At 34.1% G+C, this 14,065-nt stretch overlaps 1 protein-coding gene across 1 annotated transcript in view; it reads left to right on the top strand.

The window, feature by feature from the left end:
* Positions 1 to 14,065, top strand: part of LOC131850587 (AF4/FMR2 family member 3) — a 149,358-nt gene that overhangs the window by 11,603 nt on the left and 123,690 nt on the right. The window contains exon 2 of the mRNA XM_059200873.1: positions 10,602 to 10,794. Coding sequence (XP_059056856.1) covers positions 10,602 to 10,794 — 193 coding nt within the window. The remainder of the gene's footprint in view (positions 1 to 10,601; positions 10,795 to 14,065) is intronic.

The raw sequence follows: 14,065 nt of genomic DNA, 5'->3' as shown, positions 1-14,065 counted from the left end.
ATAAGTTTAGATATAGCAATTAAATTACAGACTTCGAAAATATTACACATAACTAATAAACTATAAAGCGTGCTGTTAATCCATCGTGTGGGTCGTAGCCAGTTTGTCGTTATAATTACATAAAAACCATAATGGTAAAGAAGAAGCGTTTCTATATTAATAATGCTATCGTACGGTATAGTCTACAATTAAAGTTCACGCTTTCTAAAAGGCGGCTTTTGTAACTAAGTACTTACAGATATTTCTGTATTCTACGCTAAGCAAAATCTACGCGTTTGGAGTAACAACAAGGGCTTGGAGAACGTTCACCCGTAATCCAAATGATACGCCCACATCTTATTTGTGTGATTTCATAGGAAAATTTCTTTTTTAATCTTATCCTGTTAAAGAAAAACGTGACGCAGTCGCGGCGTCCGCGGAATATGGAAATGTAGCATAGTGGTTTACCGTCCCGGCTCTCAAGATTGACGGTAGTAAATTCAAATTTGGTAGATATATAAATTAGCTGTATGTTAGCTGACTGTTTTTATTAAAAAGAGACTACATATACGAGAATGGAACCTCGTGATGTCTATGTTACATATATAATTGGAATGACAAACAAATTGACAACTAACTTAATGGTAAGCATGAACCATCGCCTATATACATGAATAAGACATAAAGTTATGGATATGACATCCATAATACCACTTATTTTGCCATTCCAGAAGACTAAGATGTTATGCCTCTTATCATGTAATTTCACTGACTAATCGCGCCCTATCACCGAAAGACAAACAGATTTGCAGATTCTGCCAAGCAGAAGACGAAACGCCACTACACATCCTATGTGACTGTAGCCCACTCATGCATAAACGAATTATATCCGTTGGAAAGCATACACTATATTCTGATGAGATAGAAACCATAGCTACTAAGAATATCCTTCAGTCCTGTGCCTGGCAGGAATAGATAGCGAACTTTGAAAAAGGGCGGGAACAATAGATCTATGTAGGTCACAGTGCTATAAGTCTTAATACCTGACAATAGCTCAACACTATCAATAAAAAAAATATCGAAAGACAGCTGTACAATAAGTACAAAGCAAAATGTTTAGCTTCTCATATACATAGGTGAAACTGAGGTATCCACGAAGATGACTATCTCCATGGTATCAATAAATATAGTAGATGATATACTAGCGCTTCGTCTCCTTTCCTCATGAATATACGCCAGATAGAGATATAAAGAGATTTCTGTATCTGGATAATATGTAGACATACGTCCTATATTAGTATCTAATACGGTATAAATGTTTTATCAGCATTTTCCCTGCTCTAAATATAAATGAACGCGTCAGTGACCGCGAAACCTATGACACGAATCGGCCTCCGAGTTGCTCCGTCGCCCACCTATTTCAAATGTACATTTATTGTACATTAATTTCTCTTTACGAACTCAATATCGGGTTTATTTTTGAAAGGTTATTTTTAGTAATTTACTCCGCTACTAACAAACTTATTTTCGAATCGATACGACTTGTAACCTTCAAATAGCTTCCATAGTCTGCCGAGACTTGAGATGCGTCAGTTGCGTTTTAGAACTGATGAACCAGCATGTACCTTCCCACAAGTTTACCATTATTTGTTGTACCTCTGGTGTTATAGATCTTCATGAGCGACAGTATACAATTACTATCAGGCAGGCCGTATGCTCGTTGCCCTCAATAAAATAAAAAATAAACAAGTCTCACTTTGTAATTTACTATACATTATGTTAATGTATAAAAATTATTATAGTATATAATATTGTCACATAATTTTTTCAATGCAGGAGACGCATAAATTCATTAAAGTAAAAGTATTTAATTTGTTAGTTTTATCATATTTTACTAATATTGATAATATACGACTAACTAGTTTTTATACTATTATCACGCACTCTAACAATTAATAGAAATGTAAGAATAACTTATCCAATTAAAGTTTTGTCTTAAAAGCATTTTCGTTTCGTTACTTACGTTAAGTAAATTTTTAAATAAACTTTTAGACAATATGTTGTTTCACGAATCATGAATCTCATTTAGAACGATTTAGCATTATTTTCCAAATAAAGTTATCTGATGTTGATATTGGGTAGAGTCATAAATACCAAAATATATATTTTTTCAAGTATAGATAACTAACAATTTAAACAAAGATACTTTTCTTGTTTTCTATGACATTTAAGGTAATTCTAAAAACGATTTAACTAAACGGGAATTCATGCTACTAAGATAATAAAGCATGCTTAACTAAGTAAATAGCACCATATATAAGGTGATTATTATATTTTCATCTTTTTAGGATTTTATTCTATGACTGTGACCCGTATAGAAGAGTCATGACAAATGCTATTTAATTAATTAATGATATTTGACGTAATGACAGATTGTGTCACGAGTTCTTGTCTTAAAAATGCATCTGAATCATGCAATGAAGTCACGGGTAAAAGCTAGTGTTTTTTTAAAGATTAAGTTCTTAAGGGATAAAACTCAAAATTATATTGGACAACATACTGTAAAAAAAAACAGAGTGAGGTGTGAAAATTTACTTATAGAACTTATCATATAAATATGACTGTCACTTGATATAAATACGATTTGTCACTCAACAGAGAGCCTAAAATCATAGGTGACCTGATCATTTCAGTTGCGTAAATTATTATCTATATATATATCTTATTACATATTATATATTTATAATTTCAATGACATCCGCAGTGTGTTAATCCTTTGATAGTGTAATGCCCCCTGTAGTAGTTACATGTGAGGCTAGCTTTACCCATTACATTATGAGTCGGCGATTCAAAAGAAGGCAACGCCACGACGCGCTGTTTGTTGTTCTTATCTTGTTTGAAACGCGACTAAATGCTAAATACAACACCCCATATACAGTCGTGTTACTTTCAATGCAGGGTTGCCATTATATTACCATCATTACCAACTGGTAAGACGCATGAGTAAAAGATCTACCAGAGGACTAAGAAATCTCCGTCTTCTCTGTGACCCCCGCTACCACTGGAGGACGGTTGTATAAAAGATTTAGCAGATGATAAAGAAGTTTGCGTCTTCTATATCTCGCATATTTCAACTATCCGCTAAGCGGCTTTCTTGTAAACTTGATTAGAGGATATGAGATATAATATATACAATGAGATAAAACCTAGCGATTAATTTGTCAATAAACTTAATCTAAATATAATTTCTGTAAATCGGGCTTTTAAAAATTTCATTTTGTCTGTGTATCTCTGTCTTTATAGAGTTCAGTACAAATACAATAAATGTTACACTTTTTACTTGTTTATTTTATTTGATATAAATAAATTGATTGAATATTGCCTATTTTGTTAGTAATACAATTTTGTTATAACTAATGTTAGTAATACGAAAAATAGTAGTAATAAGATGACAAAGTCAAATACTCCGGGTATTTGAACCATTGCTCCTGATATGGTGCAGCAATGTGTAACAATTGAAACATCTCTTGCTTGGAATGCGTTTATTGGCCAATAATGGTTGATCATCTTACAAAAAGTATAACATACTAGTACACAGTAGGTCGTACTTATGATAACTATATAAACTACCTTATTGTAACCATATATTACATAATGGTTCACATATAAACATTCTATTCTGCCAGCGATATTGTTCAAGATACTGCTGGTGCACCCCGGACCATGCGCACAAGGAAGGCGCATGATTTGCGCATCGCGTTAAAGCAGTCAAACATGATATAGGTATATAAGACTAACTTATATTACAGTAATTAAATTTCGACTAAGGAACTTCCTTACGCACCACGGTTTCAAATTAAGACAAATGTAACGAAAACGGAACGGTTGGTAACCCTATTAAAATGTAACGTTTGGTGGTTACCGTTAAGTATTTGTTGTGTAACGCGTTCTAGTTGGACGGCGGGTGGTCCTTCGTATATTACTCCGAATTCAATTAATGGGTTAGTTTTACGCAATATATATATTTTGGAACATTTCCCAAAAATTGTAAAACACAGTTTTTTTTTGTTATTGGAATGGTAAACAAACCGACGTCCCTCGTGATGCTAACCAGTAACTGTTATACATAATCATCACTGCGCATATCACGTTATCATTACGTATACTATAATTCACCAATCAAAAGTTGAAAAATCAATGTTACTCTCTAATTCTCATACTCAATATTATATGTCTACAAAGCGATTCTTTTAATTACTACTATTTTTATATTAAGCGTCCGACACTCAATGTCTTGTTTTTTTTAATAAAGCATTATATACAAGTTTTTTTAATAATTGTATAAGTCAAATTAAAGAGAAAATAATGTTACACCCGTGTTACACTCATGCATTGCTATTCCAAACGACTAAAATGCCATGCCTCTTGTCCTGTAATTTCATTATCTAATCTACACCCTACAACTGAAACATAGCGTGCTTAGCGGCTAAAATAGGGACATAAGACTGATGTACCCATGTGGACGACTTTACAGTGTGACAAGCAAAAGTGTATTTCAGCCGTTACAGCTTACTTTTGCATACTAGCGTTTTGGTTTGAAATCAATGAGTAGAATTGATTTGTTTTTGGGATTGGAATGAAATGGAATCTGATTGACTCGATGAAAAGTGGCAACCGCCACCTATATACTCGTACAAGAACAGCAGCACTCAATGCAAATTCTGATTAGTAGCTAAAAAAGCTAAAGCTAGCTACTCAACCTAGCTTTCAAATAACTCTATTTGATTATATATGAACAGAATGCAAAGCTGAAAAATTACTATCTATACAACATCCTTTGTTTCATCAACATTGTTATCATCTCATATAATACCTCCGAGTTCTCTGTGACTCATATTTTCTCAAACAATATACATACCGCCTTGGTCAAAAGTATTTGCACATTAGAAAATTTAATTCAATTACCTTATAAAATACTTAACGTTTTTACTTATTCATAGTTCAACATTATTTCAGATTCTCTGTGTGTGACTCGTGTAGAGTTTAAAACATAGCGATTTATTTTGCGTCAATAAAAGTGAAACGTATAAAGTAAGTTTTCAATCCGCCACAGACTTTCTATTGTTTTCAAAAAGTGAACATTATGTTTATGTCACAGTCAGAATAGGTCAGAAAGTTGTGTTCAATTCGAATCCAACAGCTGACAGTGGAAGGTGAAAGTGCGGTACTCGTCTATTTTGTATAATTATTCGCTCGTGTGAACTATGTTTTTTATGAATAACACCGCGCACATGTCTAGTCGAGTACCGTAATATGTGTGACGCGTTATTAATACTACTGGGTGTGGTGTGTAAGAAACTGGCTGATGGAAAGTGAGAACTATCGTCTATAGATAGATTTATGTATCGTTCTTCGATCCATCAACCGCATGTACTCTCCGTGTTGTTGCCAGTTCTAATGATGTGTTATGACTTTTGACTCGGACATTTTAACTTTCTGTTCCCGCTCTTATGCAATGCCACTTGAAATTACCACAGTAAGTTCTCTAATTGTAAATACGAATATTGTTCGATTGGGATCATGTTGTTTTTAAAGCGTATACCAAAATAAAAATAACATAGTTTTAAAACCATTTTGATCTATTCCAGATAGAATATATATACATATAAATAACTCTAGACAATTAACACAGCGCCATCTAGTCCCACGGTAAGCAGAGCTTATATTATGGGTACTAGGCAACTAATATAGATACTTAGATTTTTGTTTTTTTGTAAATACATACGTAATCTTTATAGAAAACACCCAGACCGATACAAATAATTTTTCTAATGAATACAAAAGGTTTGCTCAGTTCGAGGAATCGACCTCGCGAACATCGGAAGTAAACGGTGTACTTTACCGCCAGATCACCGAGGCCCTCAAACCTTCTGTACAATCCGAAATACGCCATCATGTTGTTAAGAGATAACAAACAAACAACAAAATCAAATTCAGATTTAAAATATTGGGATTTATTGTAATAGTTTTCTCAAGTTGCATCTTTTTTAAGGATTCCTACATACAGTTACTGCCTACCACGACAAATTATTAACGACTTATTAAAACCTATGTCATTGCCCCAACTTTCAAACTTCCTCGGCGATTGCAATAGACTAGAAAACACGAACTCGCATAATTATGAGACACAACAATAGGCCGGAATAATTATATAAAAAGCAGTAATGAATGGTGTAACAAACACGGTGTTAGTTACAACGTCACGCGGTCATTACCGGCGGCGGACCGTGACGGGTGTGGATCATAGTCGTAGACGTCATAATAAATCGAAGTGAAAACACGATACATAGCACACGAGGCAAGGACGTGCCGTGCAAGACGTAGGTGTATTACACACATACGTCTAGCGTGTTGCCTCGTCGGTTGTTACACACAAATTCATACTTGTTGTAGCATCATAGGTGTTAATATGTTAAATCAATTAATAGTGAAATAAAACGCTTTTCAAATAAGAGTTTAAGTATTCTATTTAAAGCAAACAGACATGTTTTATATTTCTAATTTACGTACTTATACATACGGTATGTGTAAGTACGTAAATTTTAAATTTCGTATCATGAGGAGGCAAGAATGCAAGGACGTACCGTGCAAGACGTAGGGTGTATTACACACATACGTCTAGCGTTTTGCCTTGTCAGTTGTTACACGCAAATTCATACTTGTTGTAGCGTCATAGGTATTAAATTAATTAATAATAAAATAAAACATTATTAAAGCAAGCATTTACATCTAAGTTTTGGTTTTAAAGTGAACATACACGTATATTTGAAACCCACTTACTTATACATAGCGTATTATAGCGCATATTCATTACAACATATACACACACACACACACAAATTAAAAGAATGTTGCTTATCATATATATTTATATAAATCTTTAGAAATTATACCTTCATTTGAATCTGTTCAAATTCTTTATGTTTTGTAAATCAACTGATTTCTTATATACAGTTTGCGCTAATTTGACAATCAGGACTGCATCTTGTATATTCATTATTTTATAATTAAATTATTTTACTTGTTGATATTTATTTCAATCTGTCAATTGTTTAGTACCCATAATATATGGTCTGTTTAGTCTGAGCGTTGCGTTTACTACAATGTCGATTGTTTATAAAGTCATGAGGATATGTATGTAACAATATATATGAAATAGCATACATGTGTATGCATATAATCTTTACATTGTATAAAATGAAGTCGCCACCGCTGTCTGTTCGCTTATATCTTCTAAATTACGCAACAGATTTTAATACAGTTTTCATCAATAGATAGAGTGATTCAGGCGGTAGTTTTATCTCTATAATATATACTTGTTATAGTATAGAACAAGCTGAGAAATTCAAAGATTTGTACTAGATACATGCGAAGCCAGTACGGGTGGCTAGTAACTATATAAATAATTCATATAAATAAATAAATGTATCTGAAACGCACAAGTCATACGTTGTATTTGGTTACGTCACAAAGGAGGAAAATATTTCAATCTATTGCTAATGTTGGTATGTTTCCTTATTTCACATATAAGTGTCATTGGATATTCAGTTAAGGAAATCCCATAAGTGATCCGGAGATGTAACTGTCACAGTCTTTGCGTAACGGATTAACGGTTGAGTTGTGGGAATTACGTATTGGGAATATGGTAGTTGAACGATTGAGATTATCGGTTTCGAAATATATAAATAATCCTCAATCTTAATTATGTAACCATGTTTCTAACAATTCCCATCTGATACTGATTGAAATCTACAATTTTCTAGTTATATTGATCATTTAATAGTTGCAATTGCTGTTGCAACTTAGCTCGCATCTGCAACTCTTAAATGGTTCATAGAAAATCGCAAACTCATCAATTTTATTACGTAATGTTAGGGAATTGTTAATATTGTTACATCATTAAGGCCCTGGACTATGACACTGTATCATGATGGAAATACAAAAGTAAGAAGAGCTTGTTAGTTATATAACCAAATAATAAAATACTAAAATCAGCTACTATCTATTTTTCATACTTCTAAGTCATCATCATCCTCATCACAGCCTGGAAGAAATCCACTGCTGGACAAAGGCCTCTCGCAAAGATCTCCACGACGAACCTAAGTGATAATATTATAACTCCTAACGTTTTTGTTTATTTATTCGACAATTTTTGCATTAATAAATATATACAACCCTAAATTTTCACCTTTCTATCACCAACCCTATTTTTGAAAAGCGATATTAGTACTTAAATTTTAAACGCAAAACAACGTTTACGGGATCTGCAAGCAGTATATATTATTTTTTACTATAAATATGCCCAGCTCGCGAAGTTTGAGATCCAAGGATTTATCACGTTATCGTATTACTAGCTGTGCCCGCGGTTTCACCCGCGTTAAATTTCAATATAAAATATAGCCTGTGTTATTCTGATGCATAAACTATATTACTGTAAAGTCTCATCAAAATCCGTTCAGTAGTTTTTGCGCGAAAGTGTAACAAACATCCATACTTACAAACTTATTATTAAGATTAAGATTTGTTTTCAATTGCGTGGAGCACTTTATAAACGCAACAATATAATAATTGCACCAAGAGACTTGTTGCATGTTGTTACTCACTCTTTATTGATATATTTTATGAGCAATACACTCGTAACTACAGGTTATTGTTTAATCTGTTTTATCGGTAATATAAAATTAATAATACGCAATTTAAACTTAAGTTATACATACTTAATTTGTTATTTATATTTAAGCTTAGTTATTACTTGTAATTTATATGTCAACGTGGTTCGTAATCTTGTAAGTATTTTTTTTGTACGACTATGGTGGCAAACGAGCTTATGGCTCTTCTGATGGTATGGTTACCGTAGACTATAGACGCCAGTGGTGTTACGTGCACGTTGCCGACCCTTAAGTCGGCTATTGCAATATAAGATCTAATTTTGTTTATTATTGTAGTTTAACCCTCTAAATAGGGTTGCTTATTCAGTACACATAACTACTAAACTAGATATCATATATATCTAGTTTATATTTATATACTTCGTTATAAACTTCCTACATTATACGATTGGAAATGATCAATATTGATAATCGTTATTGGTAAATCGTTATTGGCATATATCTTTAAAACACATACTTTAATTATTCTATGAATGTCCTAGTCTTTCTAAGTGTTAGTAATATTGTAGACATGTTTCTGTTGAAAATATTACAAATAAAAAATTTTTTCTGAGTTGAGTCGTATTCATGTCGGTAGCTCCCACTAGCGGAAATATAAAAGCTGATCAGCGCTGCCATCCTCTTGACGCTGTATCAGCCCAAATTAGTGATGGCAATTGAAAGGATTTGAATTCTTATTTACAAATATATTTAGAAAAAAATGGCTCTATACACATAGGTACTAGCTATTCACCGGAAATGAATCTGCTTTTTTTTTAGATAATATATTGCGTTTGTTTTTGTTTCTATAATGAACGCGTGTCATATGTTTCTGTGTAAATATTATTTATAGGTTTATACACATACCACAGAGTGGTGGCAATTTATTCCTAATTACTTTTACAGCGTAGGAGTTTTAGCTAAGCCATAAGCAATTTAGCAGGTCTGAAATGGCCAATTTTTGTTATTGTTTATGTAATAGAGTTGGGTTGTCGTAAAAGCTATAAGTTGCCGTCTTGTGGCCTTCGCTTTTAGCTTTATATGACATAATTATATTAAAGAGTTATGTACTGCAATGAGTATGTAAGAATGTTGTTTGTTTATCATTAACTTTTCAAATATGCATATATATACTGCGTAGGATTATTCGATAACGGTTAAGGATTTTTTAGGTGGTTAATAATATAGGGAATTTGGAAAACCCTAGAAGTTCCACTGAAAATCCAAAATCTCAATATTGGTATTGGGAATCGCAGGTTCAAAACCAAATCAAATAATAAAAGAAAAATGATAAACTGTGTTGCACTTGAGGTCTTTATTAAATTTACAATATACGAGAAGAATAATTATACAGAAAGAAACAAAACAATATAGCAGCTCTGTTTGACCGTCCTTATTTACATGATAATTTTTTTTAAATAGGTACTATTTAATGGCTATTTACGATCGCAAATGTCGGTCATCTTGTACATTAGTGGTTGATCAATGATCGAAATTCGACCAATATATATGTACATATACTGCCCACCTTCATGAAGGAGGACTACTTGCCGAAAGGTGTGGTGCAATGTGGCAGATTGGCGCATCAGTGTCGTGACCACACAGGCAATTTTAATATATCAATATATTAGTTATATAATATTAAATCATATGTATGTTAGTCTATAAGGTATATATGATATAGGCCTAGTAGCCTGAAATAAGAATAAAATAAATAAAGCTTTTCTTCGCTTGGTAAGAAAGAGAGTATAATACGAGATGACTCGGAACAGGGATGAATGGAAGAGTAGAATATATTACGCCGACCCCAAATAAATGGGACAAGGAAGAAGTAGATAATGATGAAAGTTTTTGATTCATGTATGAATATTGTGTATGTGAATCGTAATAATGGTGATAACACATTGTCGGCAGGTACGAGAAGTGGGAGCGCGACCGCGGCGGCGGCGGTGGCGGCGGCGGCGGCTCCGGCGGCGCGTGGTCGGGCCGCGACACCCGGGACCGGGAGCGGGACCGAGAGCGCGAGCGGCTCGCCCGCGCCAACCAGATGTCGCACGCGCACGCCGCCGAGCCGGACGCCTCGTCACTCTTCCCGGCACCATTCAGGGTTTGTATTTGTTTTTATTGACGAGTTGCCTATACACCACATGGTCTTTCACACGCGATCAGGAACGCGCGGGAAAACGAGCGCGAGCAGTTGTGAAAAATTTTTTAAACTATTTTTTGGGTTAAATTTTTTACGTACGTGATTGAGAAAATCAGGGCAATTGTGAATAATCTAACATTCAGGGTTAGTATTTTTCACGCTAACGGTTTACGCTCGCGGGGCACCAGTGGAGGATGATAAGATGAGGATGAGGTCAGGTCAGTTAGCCCATGGTAACAAATTCACCAATTCCAGTGGAGGTCAACCTTACAGGAGGTAAATTGCTAGCACTTAGATCATCAGTCTATATTACTAACAATCCCCTTTCCCTCCAGTATTTTTTATTGACGATTTGCCTTTGCACCACACGTTCTTTTACACCCAACAAATAACTTTGTACAACGTTTACCAGTGTGTAATATTTTGGGGTTTTTATTAAGTCTAGTGATATGTATATGGAATATATGATGTCATGTATTTATGGGGATTTTCCCGCAACTAACGTTTTCCGCGATTTTTATACTTTATTTGTGATAAGAGTGACGTTCTTTGGTTTGGTTGATAGGTTTGAATATGAAAAACGAACAAACAGTCAGATTGTGTTACCTATTTTGTAATAATAATAAAGACATTCAGGACTAGCTACCCGCCCCAGCTTCGCACGGGTGTACATATTTAACATATAAACCTTCATCTTAAATCACTATCTATTGGTAAAAGCTGCATTAAAATCCGTTACGAAGTTTTGAAGATATAATCGAACAGACAGCGTAAGCGTAATTTTATACTGTTAGATCTGTATCAGTAGTCCACAGTAATGTATGTACTATATATGACTTAAAAATTAAAACATACTGGTAACCCTGAAAATGACTCCCACTCAACATTTATACTGTAGTATAACCAAGTTATATTACAGCGCTGATTTTCAATGGAACTACCAATAATAGTTGAATCTTCAGTAGCCATCGACTTTACAACAATTCAGGGGTCGTAACTCCATTTCACGAGGGATGAGTTTCGCCTGGTTTGGTTGATGTTATAGAATCTGTTATAGTATTTATAATACAACATCTTGGGTTTTTTAAGTATATCAGTAACTACATGATGTCATGTATTTATGGGGATTTTCCAACACTAACGTTTTATGAGATTTATAGAAATGAATAATTTAAAATTATATCCAATATTCCAGTCTTTATCCGCGTATCAGAATAAAGAACCATTCGTTATATGATTCGTTTGTTAGAGAACGCTAACGCCTAGTGGTGACTGCCTCGATTTACGTCAAAATGGTCGTGAATTCAAACCTGGTGGTGGTAAGCTCGCGCAGTATGTATGTACAAATATATGTAATGGATGATTATGGTAGGATCCTTGGTGTACCAGTGGAGGATGATAGAATAAGCATGAAGTATGGTCAGTTAACCCACGGTCGCAAATTTACCAAAAAATAACGACGATGGCTTTTAGGGAGATTCAGACCGCGTGGAGGTCAACCTGATATAGTATATTGGTAGCAATGAGGCCACTAGGTCCCTTTCATTATTAACAATCCATTTCCCTTATTCCAATTTACCTAGCGACATGTGGGCATATCCAATATTGCTCTTCTCTATATCGACAATAGACAGTATCTCTGTATACCACATCTGGGGTATACCATAGTCGTGAAGGTTTGTTGTTTTTCGTTAGATGATCTGTTGAGGAAATATAAAATTAGGTGCCGCTTCGTAGGAGCGTATGAATTATGACAAACCGTTTATTAACTGGTTGACAGTTAATAAACAGTTCGTCTGATACTTGAGTGGTTGACATATTGTCTATATATGTGTACTAGTACACATATATAGACAATATGTCAATATATGTAATGTTACGGCCTCTGCGTCAATCTGAATCACCCTAAAATAGAACTTGCTACGCTATCTGAGTATTCTATAATAATAATAATATGTCTTGAAATATTTCATTTAAGCTGTTATAAATACATTTGTTTTTCGTAAATACAAAAACATACATACATATTATGTCCTAGACGATACCAACAAACATACTCATCAATAGAAATGTTTGTGCCGTGCGAGGAAAGAACCCGCGACCATCGGAAGTAAGGCGGTGTTCGAAACCGCTAGACTTCTGAGGCGGTCAAATATAATATATGTCATTATTATATGTTTCGGTTGAAGAAAGTCATGACATCTCAGTCCTCTGGAATTACAACACATGAGTAGTGTTACAAGCGCATGATAACCGCATTGCTGTGCATATAATTATATGACATTACCACTTAACATCTTATGGGTCGTTAGCTTGTTTGTCATCCCAGTTACATAAAAATATTACATAACAAGTAGGTATATTATCTATATAGATATATATATCGTAATAAACTATTAACCTTCAATTTTATTATGGTTACAATCTATTGTTGTCGATGAAGCGTTAAGTTCCGATGTCCTCAAATCGAAAGTCATGTATATCAACATTTTTAAATGGTACTATACTATGTGTAGCTATATAGTAGATAATGGCTAGATACCATACTAGGCTCTAGCAGTACGAAAAATTACCGTATTGCTAGAATCTACCGTGCGTGTATGATAACACTGAGAAAATAAGTGTTTAGATGAAAAAATCACAGCGTAGAAAACAAACCTACTAACTTCATAAACGCTGGTTTAGAATGAAATATGGTACATAGATGGAGTGTATCTATCTAAATTGATATTTTATATAGCTTGCACATATTTCAACTCTGTTTGCATCTCTCTATAAGTTCTGCCGTAGGTTTGATGTGCCGTATACACTCGCTCCTATTTTCGTTCGGTGAGACTGTAAAGACCAGTTGTCACAAACATATAGATATAAAAAAAAATAAGTGATTTTTTTTATAATTGAATAGATAAAAAAATTGTTTTACAATTTGTTCTGTTTACTTAGTTAAAGATTTATTTAGTTTTTAACGTAATATCCATGTATGAATACGTCAACTTTCTAAGAAGCTTTAATACTCTTCCCAAAGTATAATCTATTGCATTATAGCCTATTGTTAAACAGCACTATGCATTTTTATACCACAAGCAGCTCATTTCAACACCTCGCCTCATATCCAATTTAAATTGAACCCTGATAAGACAGCACACATCCCCTCCATGACCACAAGCTCTAAATATACCGCAGGGCGCGGGGGATCATTCGCTTCTGGCCGTGCCAATGTTAGTTAGTTCGA

This window comes from Achroia grisella, unplaced genomic scaffold (genome assembly GCF_030625045.1).
Source record: "Achroia grisella isolate CSIRO2021 unplaced genomic scaffold, CSIRO_AGI_Agris_v1 utg777, whole genome shotgun sequence".
Lineage (NCBI taxonomy): Eukaryota > Metazoa > Arthropoda > Insecta > Lepidoptera > Pyralidae > Achroia > Achroia grisella.
This window is presented reverse-complemented; position numbering and strand designations above follow the sequence as displayed.